Source organism: Siphateles boraxobius, unplaced genomic scaffold (assembly GCF_051911475.1).
Source record: "Siphateles boraxobius isolate OS27281-9 unplaced genomic scaffold, OSU_SipBor_1 76, whole genome shotgun sequence".
Lineage (NCBI taxonomy): Eukaryota > Metazoa > Chordata > Actinopteri > Cypriniformes > Leuciscidae > Siphateles > Siphateles boraxobius.
Genome location: NW_027509204.1, coordinates 985,686 through 1,005,158, shown reverse-complemented (window position 1 = coordinate 1,005,158; position 19,473 = coordinate 985,686). Strand labels below are relative to the sequence as shown.

At 42.6% G+C, this 19,473-nt stretch overlaps 1 protein-coding gene across 3 annotated transcripts in view; it reads left to right on the top strand.

The window, feature by feature from the left end:
• Nucleotides 1–19,473, top strand: part of iqsec1a (IQ motif and Sec7 domain ArfGEF 1a) — a 137,902-nt gene that overhangs the window by 27,289 nt on the left and 91,140 nt on the right. For 2 of the 3 annotated variants that reach the window (XM_077217730.1, XM_077217729.1), the window contains exons 2-3: nucleotides 2,283–2,312; nucleotides 2,466–2,537. In XM_077217730.1, the coding sequence (XP_077073845.1) occupies nucleotides 2,283–2,312; nucleotides 2,466–2,537 (102 nt within the window). The remainder of the gene's footprint in view (nucleotides 1–2,282; nucleotides 2,313–2,465; nucleotides 2,538–19,473) is intronic. The other variant, XM_077217738.1, reaches the window with a different exon arrangement.

Below are 19,473 nucleotides of genomic sequence, written 5' to 3'. Positions count from 1 at the left end.
TGTCAGCCGGGTGTCCGGTTACAGAACACTTTAAGACTGATAACAGACTTTACGACCTCAAAGGAATGTGGCCACATGCGCCACATGCTTAAGAGAGAGAGACCATCTTTAATTAAATAAACTTTGCGGTGTTACTCTGATCTATGAAGGAACATGCCTCACAGAAACTGTGATGATTTACTGTCTCGTGTACTATTAGGTATAACAACATGGTATGTTTGATTGGGGTGTATGTGGTTGAACAACCACCCAACGGTCAATATAACCTCACCTGTATCATGCTTCCTAGCAAATTAATCCTCATTTAATGACACACACTTTGATGTACATCACCTTCTCTTAGAATGCAATGTGAATTTGTTATGTCTATTTGAGCTTGAATGAACAGTCTAAGCATGCTGGGGACAAAGACCATAAATCAACTAAGAGCCGCTTCCCCTCTCGGACATGTCACCTTACTCATAGGTCCATTCAAACCTTAGGGGTTGGTTCTTTTCTCAGGGTATATCAGAGGCAGGCAACAGTGACCGCCCTCTCTTAGTTTTTCATCCAGCCGCAACACTGTTCTGGTGAGACTGGGGAACCCCCTCCCCCTCCACGGGGGCCCCAGGGCCCAGCAGGCCTCGATTCCAACCAGATCCGGCCTCATGGAAAAGAGAGAAGACTCTCTCACAAAGAACCAAGGACAATCTCAGGAGTTTTGGAACAAAGACTCCAACCAACAAAGACTCCAACCAACAACGACTCCAATCACCCATCCTTCCGACTTCCTCACTTCTCCTGGGTGCTCGGCGTGGCCTCAACAGAGTCCCAGGCCTTCACCAAACCAGTCATGCGTTCCTGGAGAAAGAGAACGCTCAACCAACTTCCACTTGACACTGCCGGAACCATCAACGACTCCAATTTTCAACAACTTCAAGAATTGTTCCCATTACAAATGCAAGTATTCAATTCAATGAAATGTGAAAATGAAATTCTGATGGTTCTTCTCATAGACCCTCTTCCGGTTTCCAATTTCATCCTATCACTAACCTATTTATGTATTCATGTGTGTATGTTGTTTAGTTTATTTATATTCATATAAGTATCTATATTTAGTTAATAAAACTTGTACATAATATGTATTTGGTTCTGTTTTGTTTGCAATACAAGTCACTTTACGATCACGGTTTTTGCTACTGGCTCAAAGTACTGTACAGGCGAAGAAATAATTATTCTTCGGTGGCCATGGAAGATACCCTTTATTAGAATAAATTAATAATCAAAATAGTTCGTTGGAAGAACTGATTAATTGATTGTAATATTAATTCAGCCACATCAAGTTAATCCAATTAACTGACCCAAATATTTATAATTAATAATAACAAGATATTATTGATTATTAATATTTCCAAAAAGCTGAGTTCCTAACATGACTGTGACAGGTATGCACTTATAAAATGCACTATAGTCAACCCTCTAGTGTGTGAGGTTTATAATGTTATTCTGTTATCCAGCATGAGTCTGGTAGCCCCTCTCCCGCTGATACGCGAGGAGCACTGAGACAATTGAGCGCTCTAAGTGTCCAATATTATTAAATGCATTATCCGGGTATTTAAAGTGCACTTTTGTCTTGTTGGGATTTTCAGTGTGAAGTGAACACACTAATTACACTATTAAAGTCAGCATGAAAAGAAGCTGCAATAGTCTTTTCTTTTCTATTGTGTCGTATATCCGAGTGAAACACTTCTGGAACAAGAACAAATGTGGGTGGGGCTTGATTGTGTCTGTGGGGAGTTGATTGGATGGTTGTGGTTTGCTATTGGTGGATCATGTGAGTGACAGGTTGCCTTGTCATCAGAGAAGAGTAGAGATGCGAGGAGAGGAAGTTATTCTGATTCAAGATTAATTTGAGTTAAAAAAATAATAATGTTGCATATTTTAGAGCTGCAAGATCAATCGTTAAAAGATGGCGAATTCGATCAAACACCCCCGCGATCTCATTCCTAAATGACAACGATTCTCCTGTGTCTATTACACCTTTGACAAAATCACAGACGTACTGGGATAAACATTTATAGTTTGGAAATAAAACTGTCTACAGAAGTGATCAAAATGCTTCAAATAAAGGTTGTATCAATTACAAGTGACTGTTGAAAACTGTATTTGTCATTGAATTATTCATTCAAGAGATTCATTCAAAAACTCTGATTTATCCAGTAATGAAACGAGTGAAGAATTTATGAGTGAGTCATTGAATCATCATTCATCATCACTGAACAAACACTTTTTGTGTGTTTCAGATCAGAATATGGCAGTACAAGAATCGTCAGGTATGTTTGCTGCTGTTGTCCATTGTAGTGCACATCACTCTGATGTAGTCGCTGTTTTCAGGTCCTCGTCCACTTCTGATTGATAGGAGCAACATCAGCTGCATGAATCAACCGTGATGCTGTGTGTGTGTGTGTGTGTGTGTGTATATGCAGAAGACGTGTGGAGGGGCCCAGCAGCCTGCGGAGAACTGAGCCCCGGCGACAGTGGACGTCTTCAACGCTCGGGTACGGGCTCAACTTTCAGCCTTATATACACTCAACAACACTTATTTACACTCAAAAACACTCAAAAACACTTATTTACACTCATTTACACTCAACAACACTTATATACACTCAACAACACTTATTTACACTCATTTACACTCAAAAACACTTATTTACACTCATTTACACTCAACACTTATTTACACTCAACAACACTTATTTACACTCATTTACACTCAACACTTATTTACACTCAACAACACTTATTTACACTCAACAACACTTATTTACACTCATTTACACTCAACACTTATTTACACTCAACAACACTTATTTACACTCAACAACACTTATTTACACTTATTTACACTCAACAACACTTATTTACACTCAACAACACTTATTTACACTCAACAACACTTATATACACTCAACAACACTTATATACACTCAACAACACGTATATACACTCAACAACACGTATATACACTCAACAACACTTATATACACTCATTTACACTCAACAACACTTATATACACTCAACAACACTTATTTACACTCAACAACACTTATTTACACTCAACAACACGTATATACACTCAACAACACTTATATACACTCAACAACACGTATATACACTCAACAACACTTATATACACTCATTAACACTCAACAACACGTATATACACTCATTAACACTCAACAACACTTATATACACTCAACAATATGTATTTCATTTACGTTTGTCAGCATTGTCGGCATCGGATCCATCGCTGACATTGCTGATTTCACTACGTGACAGAGTTGACCATGAAATCGAGCCGTAGACTCGTGTGGTTTTAGCGTAAGGGACGAGCTTGTGCTTAACTGGGGTGGAGGTCAAACCAGGCAATGTGTTGAGATGGGTCTCGTTATCTGCAGCCCTGTTACTGTTCAAGACTTAAAGCATTTCCCCAACATTTCATTCTGTGGGAAGAAGAGAAGAAGACCTCTAGGATCTTTTCTGTCATCTCATGTCAGTAGTGTTCACTCCTGAGCGTAGTTCGGTAGGGCAGATTCTGGATCTAAGCGTTAGTTTATGATAAAGATTGTGTAAGCACACACTTAGATGCCATCTCAGAATTGCCTTAATGTATTTATTGCCTACGAATGTTGCAAGTTATGGAGGAAATCCATTTCTATTCTCAGAACAAACATTAAACAAACATAAGAGATCGCCTGTATATAAAGACTATTCAGATGAGCATGTTTAAACGAAACGATTAATACCATCATTAATCTGATACGCTACTCCACATAGGAAGAACAGACATGCCAACTAGTTCCTGACCTGATGCAGACTGATAGATGTTCGATATCGTCATGGTCTGGAGTGAGGTCTACATGAGGGACCGTGAAAATAAACGGGGGAATGTGAAATCTGCCCTAATGTCTCTCAATAACAACGCTGCAGTTCCACAGATTTTCTTCTTTTTATCTCTTTCTTTTAATTTTCTTAAAGACAACAAACACGCACAATGCCACCAAAACAGTAACCATACAGGATAAATAACTCCTCAAACTTTCTAAACAGTACTTTAGAAAGTACATGCTACTTTGAACTAGGTACTTACAGCTTTTCCCCTCCCCCACAATATTACAAGGATTGTAGAAGATAGTTTCAAGTGCTCTAGAAAAACAAAAACGAGAGAGATGCTGGTGTGTGTTAGTAGAGACTGAGAGAGACGCTGTAGTGTGTGTTAGCAGAGACCGAGAGAGACGCGGCAGCGTGTGTTAGCAGAGACCTAGAGAGACGCTGCGGGTGTGTGTTAGTAGAGACTGAGAGAGACGCTGCAGTGTGTGTTAGTAGAGACCGAGAGAGACGCTGCAGTGTGTGTTAGCAGAGACCGAGAGAGACGCTGCGGGTGTGTGTTAGCAGAGACCGAGAGAGACGCTGCGGGTGTGTGTTAGCAGAGACCGAGAGAGACGCTGCGGGTGTGTGTTAGTAGAGACTGAGAGAGACGCTGCAGTGTGTGTTAGTAGAGACTGAGAGAGACGCTGCAGTGTGTGTTAGTAGAGACTGAGAGAGACGCTGCAGTGTGTGTTAGCAGAGACTGAGAGAGACGCTGCGGGTGTGTTAGCAGAGACCTAGAGAGACGCTGCAGTGTGTGTTAGTAGAGACTGAGAGAGACGCTGCAGTGTGTGTTAGTAGAGACCGAGAGAGACGCTGCAGTGTGTGTTAGTAGAGACCGAGAGAGACGCTGCAGTGTGTGTTAGCAGAGACCGAGAGAGACGCTGCGGGTGTGTGTTAGTAGAGACTGAGAGAGACGCTGCAGTGTGTGTTAGTAGAGACTGAGAGAGACGCTGCAGTGTGTGTTAGTAGAGACTGAGAGAGACGCTGCAGTGTGTGTTAGCAGAGACTGAGAGAGACGCTGCGGGTGTGTTAGCAGAGACCTAGAGAGACGCTGCAGTGTGTGTTAGCAGAGACAGAGAGAGACGCTGCAGTGTGTGTTAGTAGAGACCGAGAGAGACGCTGCAGTGTGTGTTAGCAGAGACCGAGAGAGACGCTGCGGGTGTGTGTTAGTAGAGACTGAGAGAGACGCTGCAGTGTGTGTTAGCAGAGACTGAGAGAGACGCTGCGGGTGTGTTAGCAGAGACAGAGAGAGACGCTGCAGTGTGTGTTAGTAGAGACCGAGAGAGACGCTGCAGTGTGTGTTAGCAGAGACCGAGAGAGACGCTGCGGGTGTGTGTTAGTAGAGACTGAGAGAGACGCTGCAGTGTGTGTTAGTAGAGACTGAGAGAGACGCTGCAGTGTGTGTTAGTAGAGACCGAGAGAGACGCTGCAGTGTGTGTTAGCAGAGACCGAGAGAGACGCTGCGGGTGTGTGTTAGTAGAGACTGAGAGATACGCTGCAGTGTGTGTTAGCAGAGACTGAGAGAGACGCTGCGGGTGTGTGAGCAGAGACCTAGAGAGACGCTGCAGTGTGTGTTAGCAGAGACAGAGAGAGATTCTGCAGTGTGTGTTAGCAGAGACCGAGAGAGACGCTGCGGGTGTGTTAGCAGAGACCGAGAGAGACGCTGTAGTGTGTGTTAGCAGAGACTGAGAGAGACGCTGCGGGAGTGTTAGCAGAGACAGAGAGAGACGCTGCAGTGTGTTAGTAGAGACAGAGAGAGATTCTGCAGTGTGTGTTAGCAGAGACAGAGAGAGACGCTGCAGTGTGTGTGTTAGCAGAGTCAGAGAGAGATTCTGCAGCGTGTGTTAGCAGAGACCGAGAGAGATTCTGCAGCGTGTGTTAGTAGAGACCGAGAGAGACGCTGCAGTGTGTGTTAGCAGAGACCGAGAGAGACGCTGCAGCGTGTGTTAGCAGAGACCGAGAGAGACGCTGCAGTGTGTGTTAGCAGAGACCGAGAGAGACGCTGCAGCGTGTTAGCAGAGACCGAGAGAGATGCTGCAGTGTGTGTTAGCAGACCCGGAGAGATGCTGCAGCGTGTGTTAGCAGAGACCGAGAGAGACGCTGCAGCGTGTGTTAGCAGAGACCGAGAGAGAGACGCTGCAGTGTGTGTTAGCAGAGACCGAGAGAGATGCTGCAGCGTGTGTTAGCAGAGACAGAGAGAGACGCTGCAGCGTGTGTTAGCAGAGACAGAGAGAGACGCTGTAGCGTGTGTTAGCAGAGACCGAGAGAGACGCTGCAGCGTGTGTTAGCAGAGACCGAGAGAGACGCTGCAGCGTGTGTTAGCAGAGACAGAGAGAGACGCTGCAGCGTGTGTTAGCAGAGACCCAGAGAGACGCTGCGGTGTGTGTTAGCAGAGACCGAGAGAGACGCTGCGGTGTGTTAGCAGAGACCGATAGAGACGCTGCAGTGTTTTAGCAGAGACCGAGAGAGACGCTGCGGTGTGTGTAACAGAGACCGAGAGAGACGCTGCGGTGTGTTAGCAGAGACCGAGAGAGACGCTGCAGTGTGTGTTAGGAGAGACAGAGAGAGATTCTGCAGTGTGTGTTAGCAGAGACAGAGAGAGACGCTGTAGCGTGTGTTAGCAGAGACCGAGAGAGACGCTGTAGCGTGTGTTAGCAGAGACCGAGCGAGACGCTGAAGCGTGTGTTAGCAGAGACCGAGAGAGACGCTGCAGCGTGTGTTAGCAGAGACAGAGAGAGATGCTGTAGCGTGTGTTAGCAGAGACCGAGAGAGACGCTGAAGCGTGTGTTAGCAGAGACCGAGCGAGACGCTGAAGCGTGTGTTAGCAGAGACAGAGAGAGACGCTGCAGCGTGTGTTAGCAGAGACCGAGAGAGACGCTGTAGCGTGTGTTAGCAGAGACCGAGCGAGACGCTGAAGCGTGTGTTAGCAGAGACCGAGAGAGACGCTGCAGCGTGTTAGCAGAGATGGAGAGAGACGCTGCAATGTGTGTTAACAGAGACCGAGAGACGCTGCAGCGTGTTAGCAGAGACGGAGAGAGACGCTTTAGCGTGTGTTAGCAGAGACCGAGAGAGATTCTGCAGCGTGTGTTAGCAGAGACTGAGAGAGACGCTGCAGCGTGTGTTAGCAGAGACAGAGAGAGACGCTGCAGCGTTTGTTAGCAGAGACTGAGAGAGATTCTGCAGCGTGTGTTAGCAGAGACGGAGAGAGACGCTGCAGCGTGTGTTAGCAGAGACCGAGAGAGACGCTGCAGCGTGTGTTAGCAAAGACAGAGAGAGACGCTGCAGTGTGTGTTAGCAGAGACAGAGAGAGACGCTGTCAGTGTGTGTTAGCAGAGACCGAGAGAGAAGCTGCAGAGTGAGTTAGCAGAGACAGAGAGAGACTCTGTCAGTGTGTGTTAGCAGAGACAGAGAGAGATGCTGCAGCGTGTGTTAGCAGATACAGAGACGCTGCAGCGTGTGTTAGCAGAGACAGAGAGAGATGCTGCAGCGTGTGTTAACAGAGACAGAGAGAGATGCTGCAGCGTGTGTTAGCAGAGACAGAGAGAGACGGATGCAGTGTGTGTTAGCAGAGACAGAGAGAGATGCTGCAGCGTGTGTTAGCAGAGACCGAGAGAGACCCTGTCAGTGTGTATTAGCAGAGACCGAGAGAGACGCTGTCAGTGTGTGTTAGCAGAGACCGAGAGAGACGCTGCAGTGTGTGTTAGCAGAGACCGAGAGAGACACTGTCAGTGTGTGTTAGCAGAGACCGAGAGAGACGGCTGTAGAGCCCATCAGATCTGTTTCTTGGGTATTCTGTTTGAATTTTTCTGGGCTCTGTTGTAAGGGTTTTATAAAAAAAGCTTAAATTCACATAATTTAAGAAAATTAATTTATTAAATTTTTTTACACCAGTAATAGAACATAGAATGTGATTTTCGGATAATTGCACAGGCCTACATTTGATTTATTCATCCAGAATTCCTTGATATTCTGCATTATACAGCAAATTCCATTTTTATGACTAGATTCAGCAATTCTGTCAGCGTTACATATTTGAAATCATAACACACTGTATGCAACAAATGACATTATGGTATTTAAGGGGTAAGTTCACCCAAAAATGTGCTATTTGGAAGAATGTGGGTAATTCATGGACCAATGTGGAAGTCAATGTGGTCCATCAACTGACTGGTTACCCACATTCTTCAAAACTTCTTCTGTGTTCAGCAGAAGAAAAAACTCATACAGGTTAGGATTAACTTGAGTAAATAAGTTTTCATCCTTTAGTGACCACAGTATCTTTTGTCAATATATAGAAGTATTCACTTCTTTTAAATGATTCATGCTCATCAGAAGGCCATCTTTACACACCTTGACCGGCACATGTGATAATGTGATGTGGCCCAGGGGAAGGTGCGGTGCTTTCTCTGCTATAGTTCAGCAAGGCCTGCCTAGAACGGTTTCACTGCACGCCCAGACACACACACACAGATATTAAGCATGATCAAGTCGCCTGCCAGGATCTCTGCATTTGTTTCTGAAGTTGTGGTTAACTGTACTGCCATCTGGTGGCTATATTATGCTACATGCCAATGTAAGGAACCTCATCATCAAGGATATTACACATATATTTAAAAGATGTAGGCACATTGCTTGATTTTTGTACCGTTAGTCTTTCACCGTTCAAACACAGTAACCTTACTGCACGTGTGTCAAACTCCGCTCCTCGAGGACCAGCATTTATTTGCCAAGTAATCGGACATTTCAGGCGTTTACATGTTGACAGGCCTTTACATGTAGCAACAGAAAGACTTTTCATTCAGTCCTTCATGTACTGCTAAATTCAGAGCCTGTATGTTCAAGAATAAAGGTCAACATAATACGCTTATTCTTTTTAAATAAAGATAAAGTCAATATTTTTTCATTTTATTTTGATAAGCTTGACATAACGCAATTAATAAATAAATATTTACAACTAAGGAAGGGCATACATGTATATTTAAATTAAAGTAATTGTAGATGTCTATAGTTTTTGAAATGCTTTAAAATACAGCTTAAAGGGATAGTTCACAAAAAAAAAAAATTCTGTCAGTAATTACTCTCATGTTGTTCAACCCCGTAAGACCTTCGTTCATCTTCGGAACGCGAATTAAGATATTTTTGATTAAATCTGAGAGCTCGATCACTCCTCCATAGGCTTCTAAGAGATTGACACTTGTTCCCCGAAAAGTTATTAAAGACATCATTGGAAGGGGGTCAGGCCTGTGGATGTGTGTGTGAGAGAGTTCTGAGCATATTCTGCCCAAGGTAGAAACTCAGACCATCGATGTTGTTCTCGACTGCAGCAGGTTTGTAGGTATCTGCCGATTTCTTGGTTGAGGCGTTCAACTTGGCTGTTAGCTTCAGGATGATATCCTGATGTGAGACTAACGTTGATATCCAGTTGTTTGCAGAAAGCTCTCCAGACTTGGGAAGTGAATTGTGTGCCTCGATCGCTGACAATATCTTCTGGGAGACCATATACTCTGAAGACATGGTGGAACAGGGCTTGGGCTGTTTCCATGGCGGTAGGTAGATCCATTGCATGGTCGTAGACATAGTGGTACGTACTGTTTGTCCTGAGGGCAGTGAGCGGGTTGTGGTTCACGTTGTTGTTCTTGTTGTAATTCCTCCATGATGTCCCAGGAAACGGGAGCGAGGATGACAGAGTGAGGAAGGATGGGTTCTGTGGGGAGATGTTCTGTGGGAAGGTCGTATCATCTGGAGAGGGCATCTGCTTTACAGTTCTTACTGCCGGGTCGATAGGTGACTATAAACTGGAAGCGGGTAAAGAATAAAGCCCAACGAGCTTGACGTGGGTTAAGACGTTTTGCACTTTTAATATATTCCAAATTCTTATGATCTGTGATGATTAGAAATGGGTGGACCGCTCCCTCCAACCAATGTCACCACTCCTCGATGGCTGCCTTCATGGATAGCAATTCCTTGTTCCCCACATTATAATTCCGTTCAGCGGTGGTTAGTTTTCTTGAAAAGAATACGTACGGATGCAGTTTGCCTGGTTGACCATGTCTCTGTGAGAGTACTGCCCCGATTCCACAGTCGGAGGCATCTACTTCTACTATAAAAGGTAAACTGGGGTCTGGGTGTTTCAGTATGGGGGCAGAGGTGAATCTTTCTTTCAGTATGATAAAGGCATTGGTGGCTTCTTTATTCCAGCTTAGCTTTGTGGGTTTACCTTTTAGAAGTGATGTTAGGGGGGACGCTATGGTACTGTAGTTGCGGATGAAACGTCTGTAGAAGAAGTTTGCAAAGCCTAAGAATCTTTGTAATTCCTTGACTGTTGTGGGTTGGGGCCATTCGGTGACTGCTTGAACTTTTAATTCATCCATTTTTACTTCATGGTGACTTATGTGGTAGCCTAGGAACGTGGTTTGATTAACATGGAATTCACATTTTTCTGCTTTGACATAGAGCTGATTTTCGAGTAATCGAGAAAGGACGGTTTTAACATGGTTGATATGCTCTGCCTCAGACTTGGAGTAGATGAGAATGTCGTCAATATAGGCAACCACAAACTGGTTGAGAAGGTCCTGGAAGATTTCATTGATGAATGACTGGAAGATGGCGGGTGAGTTGGCCATCCCATACAGTATAAATTGGGTACTCATAGTTCCCCCTGGTGGTGAGAAAAGCAGTCTTCCATTCATCACCTTCTCTTATCCCAATTAAGTTGTAGGCACTTCTTAGGTCCAGTTTAGTGAAAATGGTGGCTTCTCGCAGCTGTTCTAGGGCAGAGGGTACTAAAGGAAGGGGATAACGAAATTTGACAGTCACATTATTTAGTCCTCTGTAATCGATGCAGGGTCTTAGTCCTCCATCCTTCTTTTCAACAAAGAAGAACCCTGCAGCTGCTGGAGATGTAGATGGACAAATAAAACCTGAGTTCAGAGCCTCTTCAATATAGTCTTCCATTGCTTGACTTTCGGTACGGGAGAGAGGGTAAACTTTGCTTTTGGGAGGCATGGCATTGGGAAGCAGATCAATAGCACAGTCCCAGGGTCGGTGTGGTGGTAGCTGTGCGGCCTTGGTTTTGCTAAAGACTTCGGAAAGATTGTAGTAATAGGCGGGTATGTTCACAGTCTTGAGGGTATCTGGACTTTCAATGCTGGTTGTGAGACATGGTTGGGGTGCAGTGGGGAAGCAGTGATTTTGACAAAATGTGGACCAATGAGTTAGCTCACCATGATACCAGGAAATGTCAGGGTCGTGAATAGATAGCCAGGGATGATCTCGAATTTGGGAGAATCAACGATATACAATGTGATAGACTCTTGATGCAGCAAACCAACATTAAGTGTGAGAGTTTTTGTTTGATGAGTGATCTCCTCTCCAATGAGTGTGTCATCGATGGCCTTGATTTTGATAGGTGGGGAACATGGTTGCATGGGGATGTTATACAATGTCCTTATTTATCAAATTCAGAGCAGCTCCAGAGTCAATCATCGCTGTTAATTCAAGAACAAATGTGTCAGTCCTGAGAGTAATGGGTAAAGTAAATGATTTGTTACTGAGTAAGGAGAAATGTTCGATATTTACCATGGGAACAGCTTGGGACTTGTGTGGACATCCTAGACTGCGATGGCCTGCTTCACCACAGTAAAAGCATAACTGATGTTGCCGACGCCTCTCCCTTTCCCCTTCAGAAAGTCAGGAGACGTTGAGTTGCATCGGTTCATCGTGATTGCGTGCCTCGATAGTGACTGGAATCTGTGAATTGCCCTGATTTCCCTTGCTGCCCTTGCGTTTCGGAGCTTGTCTCATGAGGTTATCAATTTTAATGGCAAGATTGACAAATTCAGAAAAAGAGGAATTCTCTCCTTTAAAAGCTAGTTCGGTTTGCAGTTCCGTGTTTAGACTACGGCGAAACATGGCTTTTAAAGCAATATCATTCCAACCACTCTGTGCAGCCAGTGTCCTGAATTCAATAGCATATTCAGCAGCGGTGCGGTTACCTTGTGTGATGTTAATGATTTGTGTTGACACATCTTTGCCTCCGGCGGGGTATTCAAACACTTCACGGAGTTGCTGGATGAAATAATCCACTGAATATCTGAACCGTGAATCAGAGTCCCAAACTGCTGCAGCCCAGTCGATAGCTCTCCCCGTTAGCAACGTCATTAAAAATGCACATTTCTTCTCCTCTGATTCGAATTTATCCCCTTGATGATCAAAGTACAGTCTGATTTGACGAATGAAGCCTTTACAAGTCAAGTCAAGTCATCCTCATTTATATAGCGCTTTTAACAATGTAGATTGTTTCAAAGCAGCTTTACAGAGATAAACATATAATTTAAGGTAACAGAGATTGGTTTGGTTTTATAGTGGCTCTTGAAAAATGTTTTTTCCAGCTAAAGTTAGTTTTGATTGATTCACTTCCGTCTAAATGATCATTTGTTATTAAATTAGGGGCCGCTAAGACGACACCGTTCTCTCTAAACAGACTTTAAACGTGAACCTGTGATAGACGCTGATGGCGTTCACATGCGCATTAAGAATTGATTCTATAGTTATGTGCGTTTGAATATATGTGCGCAGGTTTGTAATTCCTTACAAAACATGCCTAAACAAACTACTTGTCTATAAATTTTGATGCAGAATTTTTATTTTATCTTATCACTTTGGGTAGGTACGCGAACCGAAAAATTCCACAACGCTTTATCTGTAGAGTGGTATAGGGATCCTCCATAGGGAGAGGCTAGTTGGCACTTCAGCACTGCATTGTCATCGGGTCCAGGCGAAAGTCCTTCGTCAGATCTGGAAACGGCCTGGATCCAGCAGGCTGCGGGAAAACCTCGGGATAAACAAAGACACTAAAATTAGCGTAGATGCCATTCTTCTTATGATGTAACGAGTACATCAGGATTTGAGGGAAGTGTTCCCAGTTCCGGCTGACCTAATCTAAGCAGCCTAATATTGAATTATAGAAGTCTATAGAGTGTTATGTGAATGCTAGGTCAAAGAGATGTGTTTTTAGTCTAGCTTTGAACTGACAGACTGTGTCTGCTTCCCGGACAATGTTAGGAAGATTGTTCCAAAGTTTTGGTGCTAAATAGGAAAAGGATCTACCGCCAGCAGTCGATTTATATATTCTAGGTATTATCAACTGGCCGGAGTTTTGAGATCGCAATAGACGTGAAGGACTATAATGCGTTAAGAGCTCGCTCAAGTACTGGGGAGCTAAACCATTTAGTGCTTTGTAAGTAATCAGCAATATTTTAAAATTTATACGATGTTTAATAGGGAGCCAATGCAGTGTTGACAGAACCGGGCTAATATGGTCATACTTCCTGGTTCTGGTAAGAACTCTAGCGGCTGCGTTTTGAACTAGCTGTAGTTTGTTTATTAAGCGTGCAGGGCAACCACCCAGTAGAGCATTACAATAATCTAGCCTTGATGTCATGAACGCATGAACTAGTTGTTCCGCATTTGTCAATGAGAGCATATGAGAGCATATGTAATTTAGATATATTTTTAAGATGGAAAAATGCGTTTTTACAGGCACTAGACACGTGACTTTCAAATGAAAGATTGGTATCAAAGAGCACACCCAGGTTCCTAACTGACAACGAAGACTTAACAGAGCAGCCATCAAGTGTTAGACGGTATTCTAGGTTATTACGTGTGGAAGTTTTTTGTCCAATAATTAGAATCTCTGTTTTTTCAGAATTTAGTAGTAGGAAATTACTAGTCATCCAATTTTTGATATCAACTATGCATTCTGATAATTTTGTGAATTGGTGAGTTTCGTTAGGTTTGGAAGAAATATAGAGCCGAGTATCAACAGCATAACAGTGAAAGCTAATTCCATGTTTCCTAATGATATCTCCTAAAGGTAGCATGTACAGAGTGAACAGCAGCGGTCCTAGTACTGAGCCTTGTGGTACGCCATACTGAACTTGTGATCGATAAGACATCTCTTCATTTACTGCTACAAACTGATAACGGTCAGATAAATATGATTTAAACCATGCTAATGCAATTCCACTAATGCCAACATAGTTTTCTAGTCTATTTAAGAGAATGTTGTGGTCAATGGTGTCAAATGCAGCACTAAGATCAAGTAACACTAATAGAGAGATACAACCACGATCGGATGATAAGAGCAAATCATTTGTGACTCTAATGAGAGCTGTCTCAGTACTATGGTGCGGTCTAAATCCTGACTGGAAATCCTCGCAGATACCATTTCTTTTAAGAAAGGAACACAGTTGTGAGGATACTGCCTTTTCTAGTCTCTTTGACAGAAAAGGTAAATTCGAGATCGGCCTGTAATTGACTAATTCTGTAGGATCAAGTTGCGTTTTTTTAACAAGCGGTTTAATCATAGCCAGCTTAAAGGTTTTTGGTAGGTATCCTAGAGACAAAGATGAATTAATGATGTTAAGAAGAGGATCTATGACTTCTGGAAGCATCTCTTTCAGTAGTTTAGTCGGTATAGAGTCTAACATACATGTTGTCGATTTAGATGAATTAACGAGTTTGCAAAATTCTTCCTCTCCTATGGCAACAAATGAATCAAATTTTACCTCGGGGAGACTATAATGCACTCCCTGATGTGATGCTGTAGTAGACGGTTGCATAATTATAATTTTGTCCCTAATATTATCAATCTTATAAGTGAAGAAGTTCATAAAGTCATTACTGCTGTGTTTCTTGGAAACTTCTGGGCTTGAAGCTTTCTTTTTCGTCAGTGTAGCCACTTTTTCAAATAAATACCTTGGATTATGTTTATTTTCTTTTAATAGGGTTGAAAAATAAGCAGATCTAGCAGCTTTTAAAGCCTCTCTGTAAGCAATCGAGCTCTCCTTCCATGAAATCCGAAATACCTCTAGTTTTGTTTTCTTCCAGTTGCCATTTTTCTGGCTGCTCTCTTAAGGGCCCGGGTGTGCTCGTTGTACCACGGTGTTGGACTATTTTCTTTAATCTTCTTTAAGCGCAACGGAGCAACTGTATCTAAAGTGCTGGGAAGGAGAGAGTTAAAAGTTTCTGTTGCAATATCAAGTTCTTCTAAGCTTTCTGGGACGCTGAGACGATGAAACTGAATAGGAAGATTATTGATAAAGCAATCTTTAGTGGCAGAAGTGATAGGTCTAACATACTTGTAACACGGAGTTGGCTTTGCAGCCTTGGCTAAATGTAATTTACATGAGACTAGATAATGATCTGAGATGTCGTCGCTCTGCTGCAGAATTTCAACAGCATCAACATTGATTCCATGTGATAATATTAGATCTAGAGTATGATTACGACAATGAGTAGGTCCTGACACGTGTTGTCTAACTCCAATAGGGTTAAGAATGTCTTTAAATGCCAATCCCATTGCATCTTTTCCATTATCTACATGTATATTAAAATCACCAACAATTAGGACTTTATCTGCAGTCAATACTAATTCTGATAGAAAGTCAGTAAATTCTTTGATAAAATCTTTATGGTGCCCTGGTGGCCTGTAGACAGTTGCCAGCAGAATTCTCAAACTTGATTTATCGTTTATATTATATATTTTTACATTAAGCACCAACACTTCAAAAGAAATATATTTTAAACTAGATTTTTTAGTGGTTTTGAAAATATTACTATAACTTACAGCAACACCTCCCCCTTTGCCTTTCAGGCGAGGTTCATGTTTATAACAGGAATCATGGGGGGTGGACGTGGACTCATTTAAAGTAATGTAATCGTCTGTTTTTAGCCAGGTTTCTGTCATACACAGCACATCTAGGTTATAATCTGAAATCATATCATTAACTATGAGTGCTTTTGAAGTAAGGGATCGAATATTCAGCAACCCAAGCTTTATCGTTTGCTCATCTGTATTATATCTATTTTTTATTTGTTGAATATCAATTACATTTTTAACCTTAGATCGGTTTGGACGTTTTTTGGATTTCCAAATTCGGGGAACAGACACAGTCTCTATATGATGATATCTAGGTGAAAGAGCCTCTATGTGATGGGATTTATCTGACCTTGGTGACGCGAGGCCGCTAAACGGAAACAGCTAATTGTTACACTTGCAAGACAGCAGTACAGACACTGTGCCAAGTCTTTTTCCAGTCTGTGAGGCAGGGCCGTGCAGAGACATTTTTAGGGGCAGTGGCCTAAACCAAAAAAAAGGGGCACTAAGGGGGCGGTAGCTTGTTAGCACAAATTATTCAGTTATTACAAAATATACAATTAAAAGAGAAGACAGCACATGCTCAAATACATTTTAGACTATATCAGGAGAATACTCTAACCAGGGGTGTTATTCATACCATTTTGTCTACTGAGTGTGCCAACAATAGAAAATTTAGTTATTGGTATTAGATCTGATCGAGAGTACAATAATTTGATTAGACAAGCAGCTAATTCTAAGAACGTAGATATGTTGTACAAGTTGTTAGCACTAGTAGAAGACCAAGAGCAAAACATTACTGACATTAATAAAAAAAAAAAATAAAGAATAATTTTGCAGATTCAACCACTGTCTTGCATAGCCTATCTGTTAGTGCGACAGCTTTCGTGATGCTTTTACACTGGGCTCGTTTGCTGCGGTCCGAGGCCGAGCGCGATTGTTCCCGGCGCCCCCCCCGCAACGTTGGTCTGGTTTCACACTCACCTTGATTCTATCGAACTCTGGTGTGTTTGCGTGCATCTTACGTCATTGCAAACGTGCACGGCGCATGACAGAAAACACGACGCGGGTCAATATATTGTGTTTTTTATTAATTTGGTGCTATTATGCACAGCTGAGTAAACAGCACAGGTTTACTGTGTCTTCCCGCTGTTTGCAAATGGACTCTTTTGAGGAGACAATGGATTTCCAATTAATTTGTTGCCCTGATTGCACTTACTATGCGCGAATACACTGCAGACTCACTCTTGCTCGTGTCCAAGGTAAATCTTCATCCCTAACGTGTGTTTTGTTTTAACTAACTTCCTGAACAAGTGCGCACCCGAGTCCGTGTTGCTTTCACATGCATGCGAACCGCAGCACAGTTCGGGAGCAAACGAACTCAGACCACCTCCTCCAGGCAGTCTCGGTTTCGGTACCCCAGTGCGCACCCGGGTCCACATGACAGCGTTCACATTAGCGATATTTCATGCAAACCGTGCCCCGTTCCAAACTAAACTGCCAGTGTGAAAGGGTCATCAGTTTCAAGAGAGTGCCGCGCAGACAAAAATACTGTGAGTGATGCTGCGGAGCGAGCGGGAAAACCTGGAGCGGATTATGTTACCAGAATCAGTAAGTATGACTATATTAGCACCGTTCTGTCAAGAACTTTAGCTGCTGCGTTTTCGACAAGCTGTAGTTTGTTTATTAAGCGTGCAGGGCAACCACCCAGTAGAGCATTACAATAATCTAGCCTTGATGTCATGTGCATGAACTAAGTTTTCTGTAGGGGTGATCTGATTGATTGGTTACCAATCGCTATCCAAAAAAATGCATGTGTAACAGTATATTGGAACTGTCTTCTTCGTCATAGCGTGTGTCCTGCGTTAGCGAAGGGTCCGCTTGTTCACATGCCTTTCGGACTTAGCTCAATCAAGGGCATTACCAGAGGCGATATGGACTGAGCGCGTGTACTCTGCTAGGCGATCGAGACAACGATTGCATAGAGAGAGGACTTAAAAACTGCTAGATCTGCTTATTTTTCAACCCTATTAGAAGAAAATAAACAAAACCCTAGGTATTTATTTTAAACTAAATTAGCGAAAAATAAAACTTCAACCCCAGATGTTTCCAAGCAGCACAACAATAATGACTTTATGATCATCTTTACTTACAAGATTGATAATATCAGGGAGAAAATTATAACTATGCAACCATCTACTACAGTATCGCATCAGACAGTGCATTGTAGTCTCACTGATGAAAAATTCGATTCATTCATTGCTATAGGAGAGGAAGAATTTTCTAAACTCGTTAAATCATCTAAATCGACATGTATGTTAGACCCTATACCAACTAAACTACTGAAAGAGATGCTTCCAGAGGTCATAGATCCTCTTCTTAATATCATTCATTTCATCGTTTAAAGGGTAACTAAACCCCTGGTCAGAGCCTGACTCCACCCACTGGCAATATTTGAAATATTGGAAAAGTGGGCAGAGCCCAGTGCAGGGGGGCGTGCACCTGAGACGCATCTGTCTGTATAGAACTTGCCTATGTCACCAACAACCCCTTACGTCACAAACCACCCCAAACATCCAGTAGGAAAATTCAACTGCAGTAGCCACCGTTCAACCTGAAGAGGGCAGCACTCAGACGTTTTTACACCATATATTGTAGAATTAAAACACTTTATACACAAATGTCAAAAAAGATACTCGAATCGATGACCAGCATTTATGAAGCTCCATTCTTACAGATCATTAACTAAAAAAAGTTGGTTTAGGGTTTAGTTACCCTTTAAGCTGGCTATGATTAAACCGCTTGTTAAAAAAACGCAACTTGACGCAACTACTAAAAAAACGCAACTACAGAATAAGTCAATTACAGGTCTCGAATCGACCTTTTCTGTCAAAGATACTAGAAAAGGCAGTATCCTCACAACTGTGTTCCTTTCTAGAAAGAAATGGTATCTGCGAGGATTTCCAGCCAGGATTTAGACCGTATCATAGTTCTGAGACAGCTCTGATTAGAGTCACAAATGATTTGCTTTTATCATCGGATCGTGGTTGTATCTCTCTGTTAGTGTTACTCGATCTTAGTTCTGCATTTGACACTATTGACCACAACATTCTTTTAAATAGACTCAAAAATTATGTTGCCATTAGTGGAATTGCACACTTATCTGACCGTTATCAGTTTATAGCAGTAAATGAAGAGATGTCTTATCGATCACAAGTTCATTATGGCGTACCACAAGGCTCAGTACTAGGACCGCTGCTGTTCACTCTGTACATGCTACCCTTAGGAGATATCATTAGGAAGCAAGGCATTAGTTTTCACTGTTATGCTGATGATACTCTATATTTCTTCACTCCTTGACGAAACTTACCAATTCACCAAATTAACAGAATGCATAGCTGATATAAAAAACTGGATGACTAGTGTAAGGAACCTAGCTATATGAAATATTAATAATCAATAACAACTTGTTATGATTAATTATGAATATTTGGGTCAGTTAATTGGATTAACTTGACATGGCTAAATTAATATTACAATCAATTAATCAGTTCGTCCAACGAACTATATATATATATATATATATATATATATGTGTATATGTGCTTATGTGCCTTCGGACATCTTAGTTCATAACGCAGTCGAGTCGGTCTGAGTCGGTCTGGGGTCCGCACTCCATACACTCCATACACTTGCACTTGTCGTTTGAGCCCACAATGGGCTTCGTCAGCTTGGAAGATGTCGTCGGTGAATAGAAGTGACCAGGGCTGAGATGATCCCTGGTGCACGCCGACGGTGATCGGGATTGGTTCGGACTGGCCGGCGGGTCATCGGATGACGCTGGTGGTGGTGCTGTAGAGGAGCTGGATGCCAGATGAGCCACGCGGTCATACGCCTTCT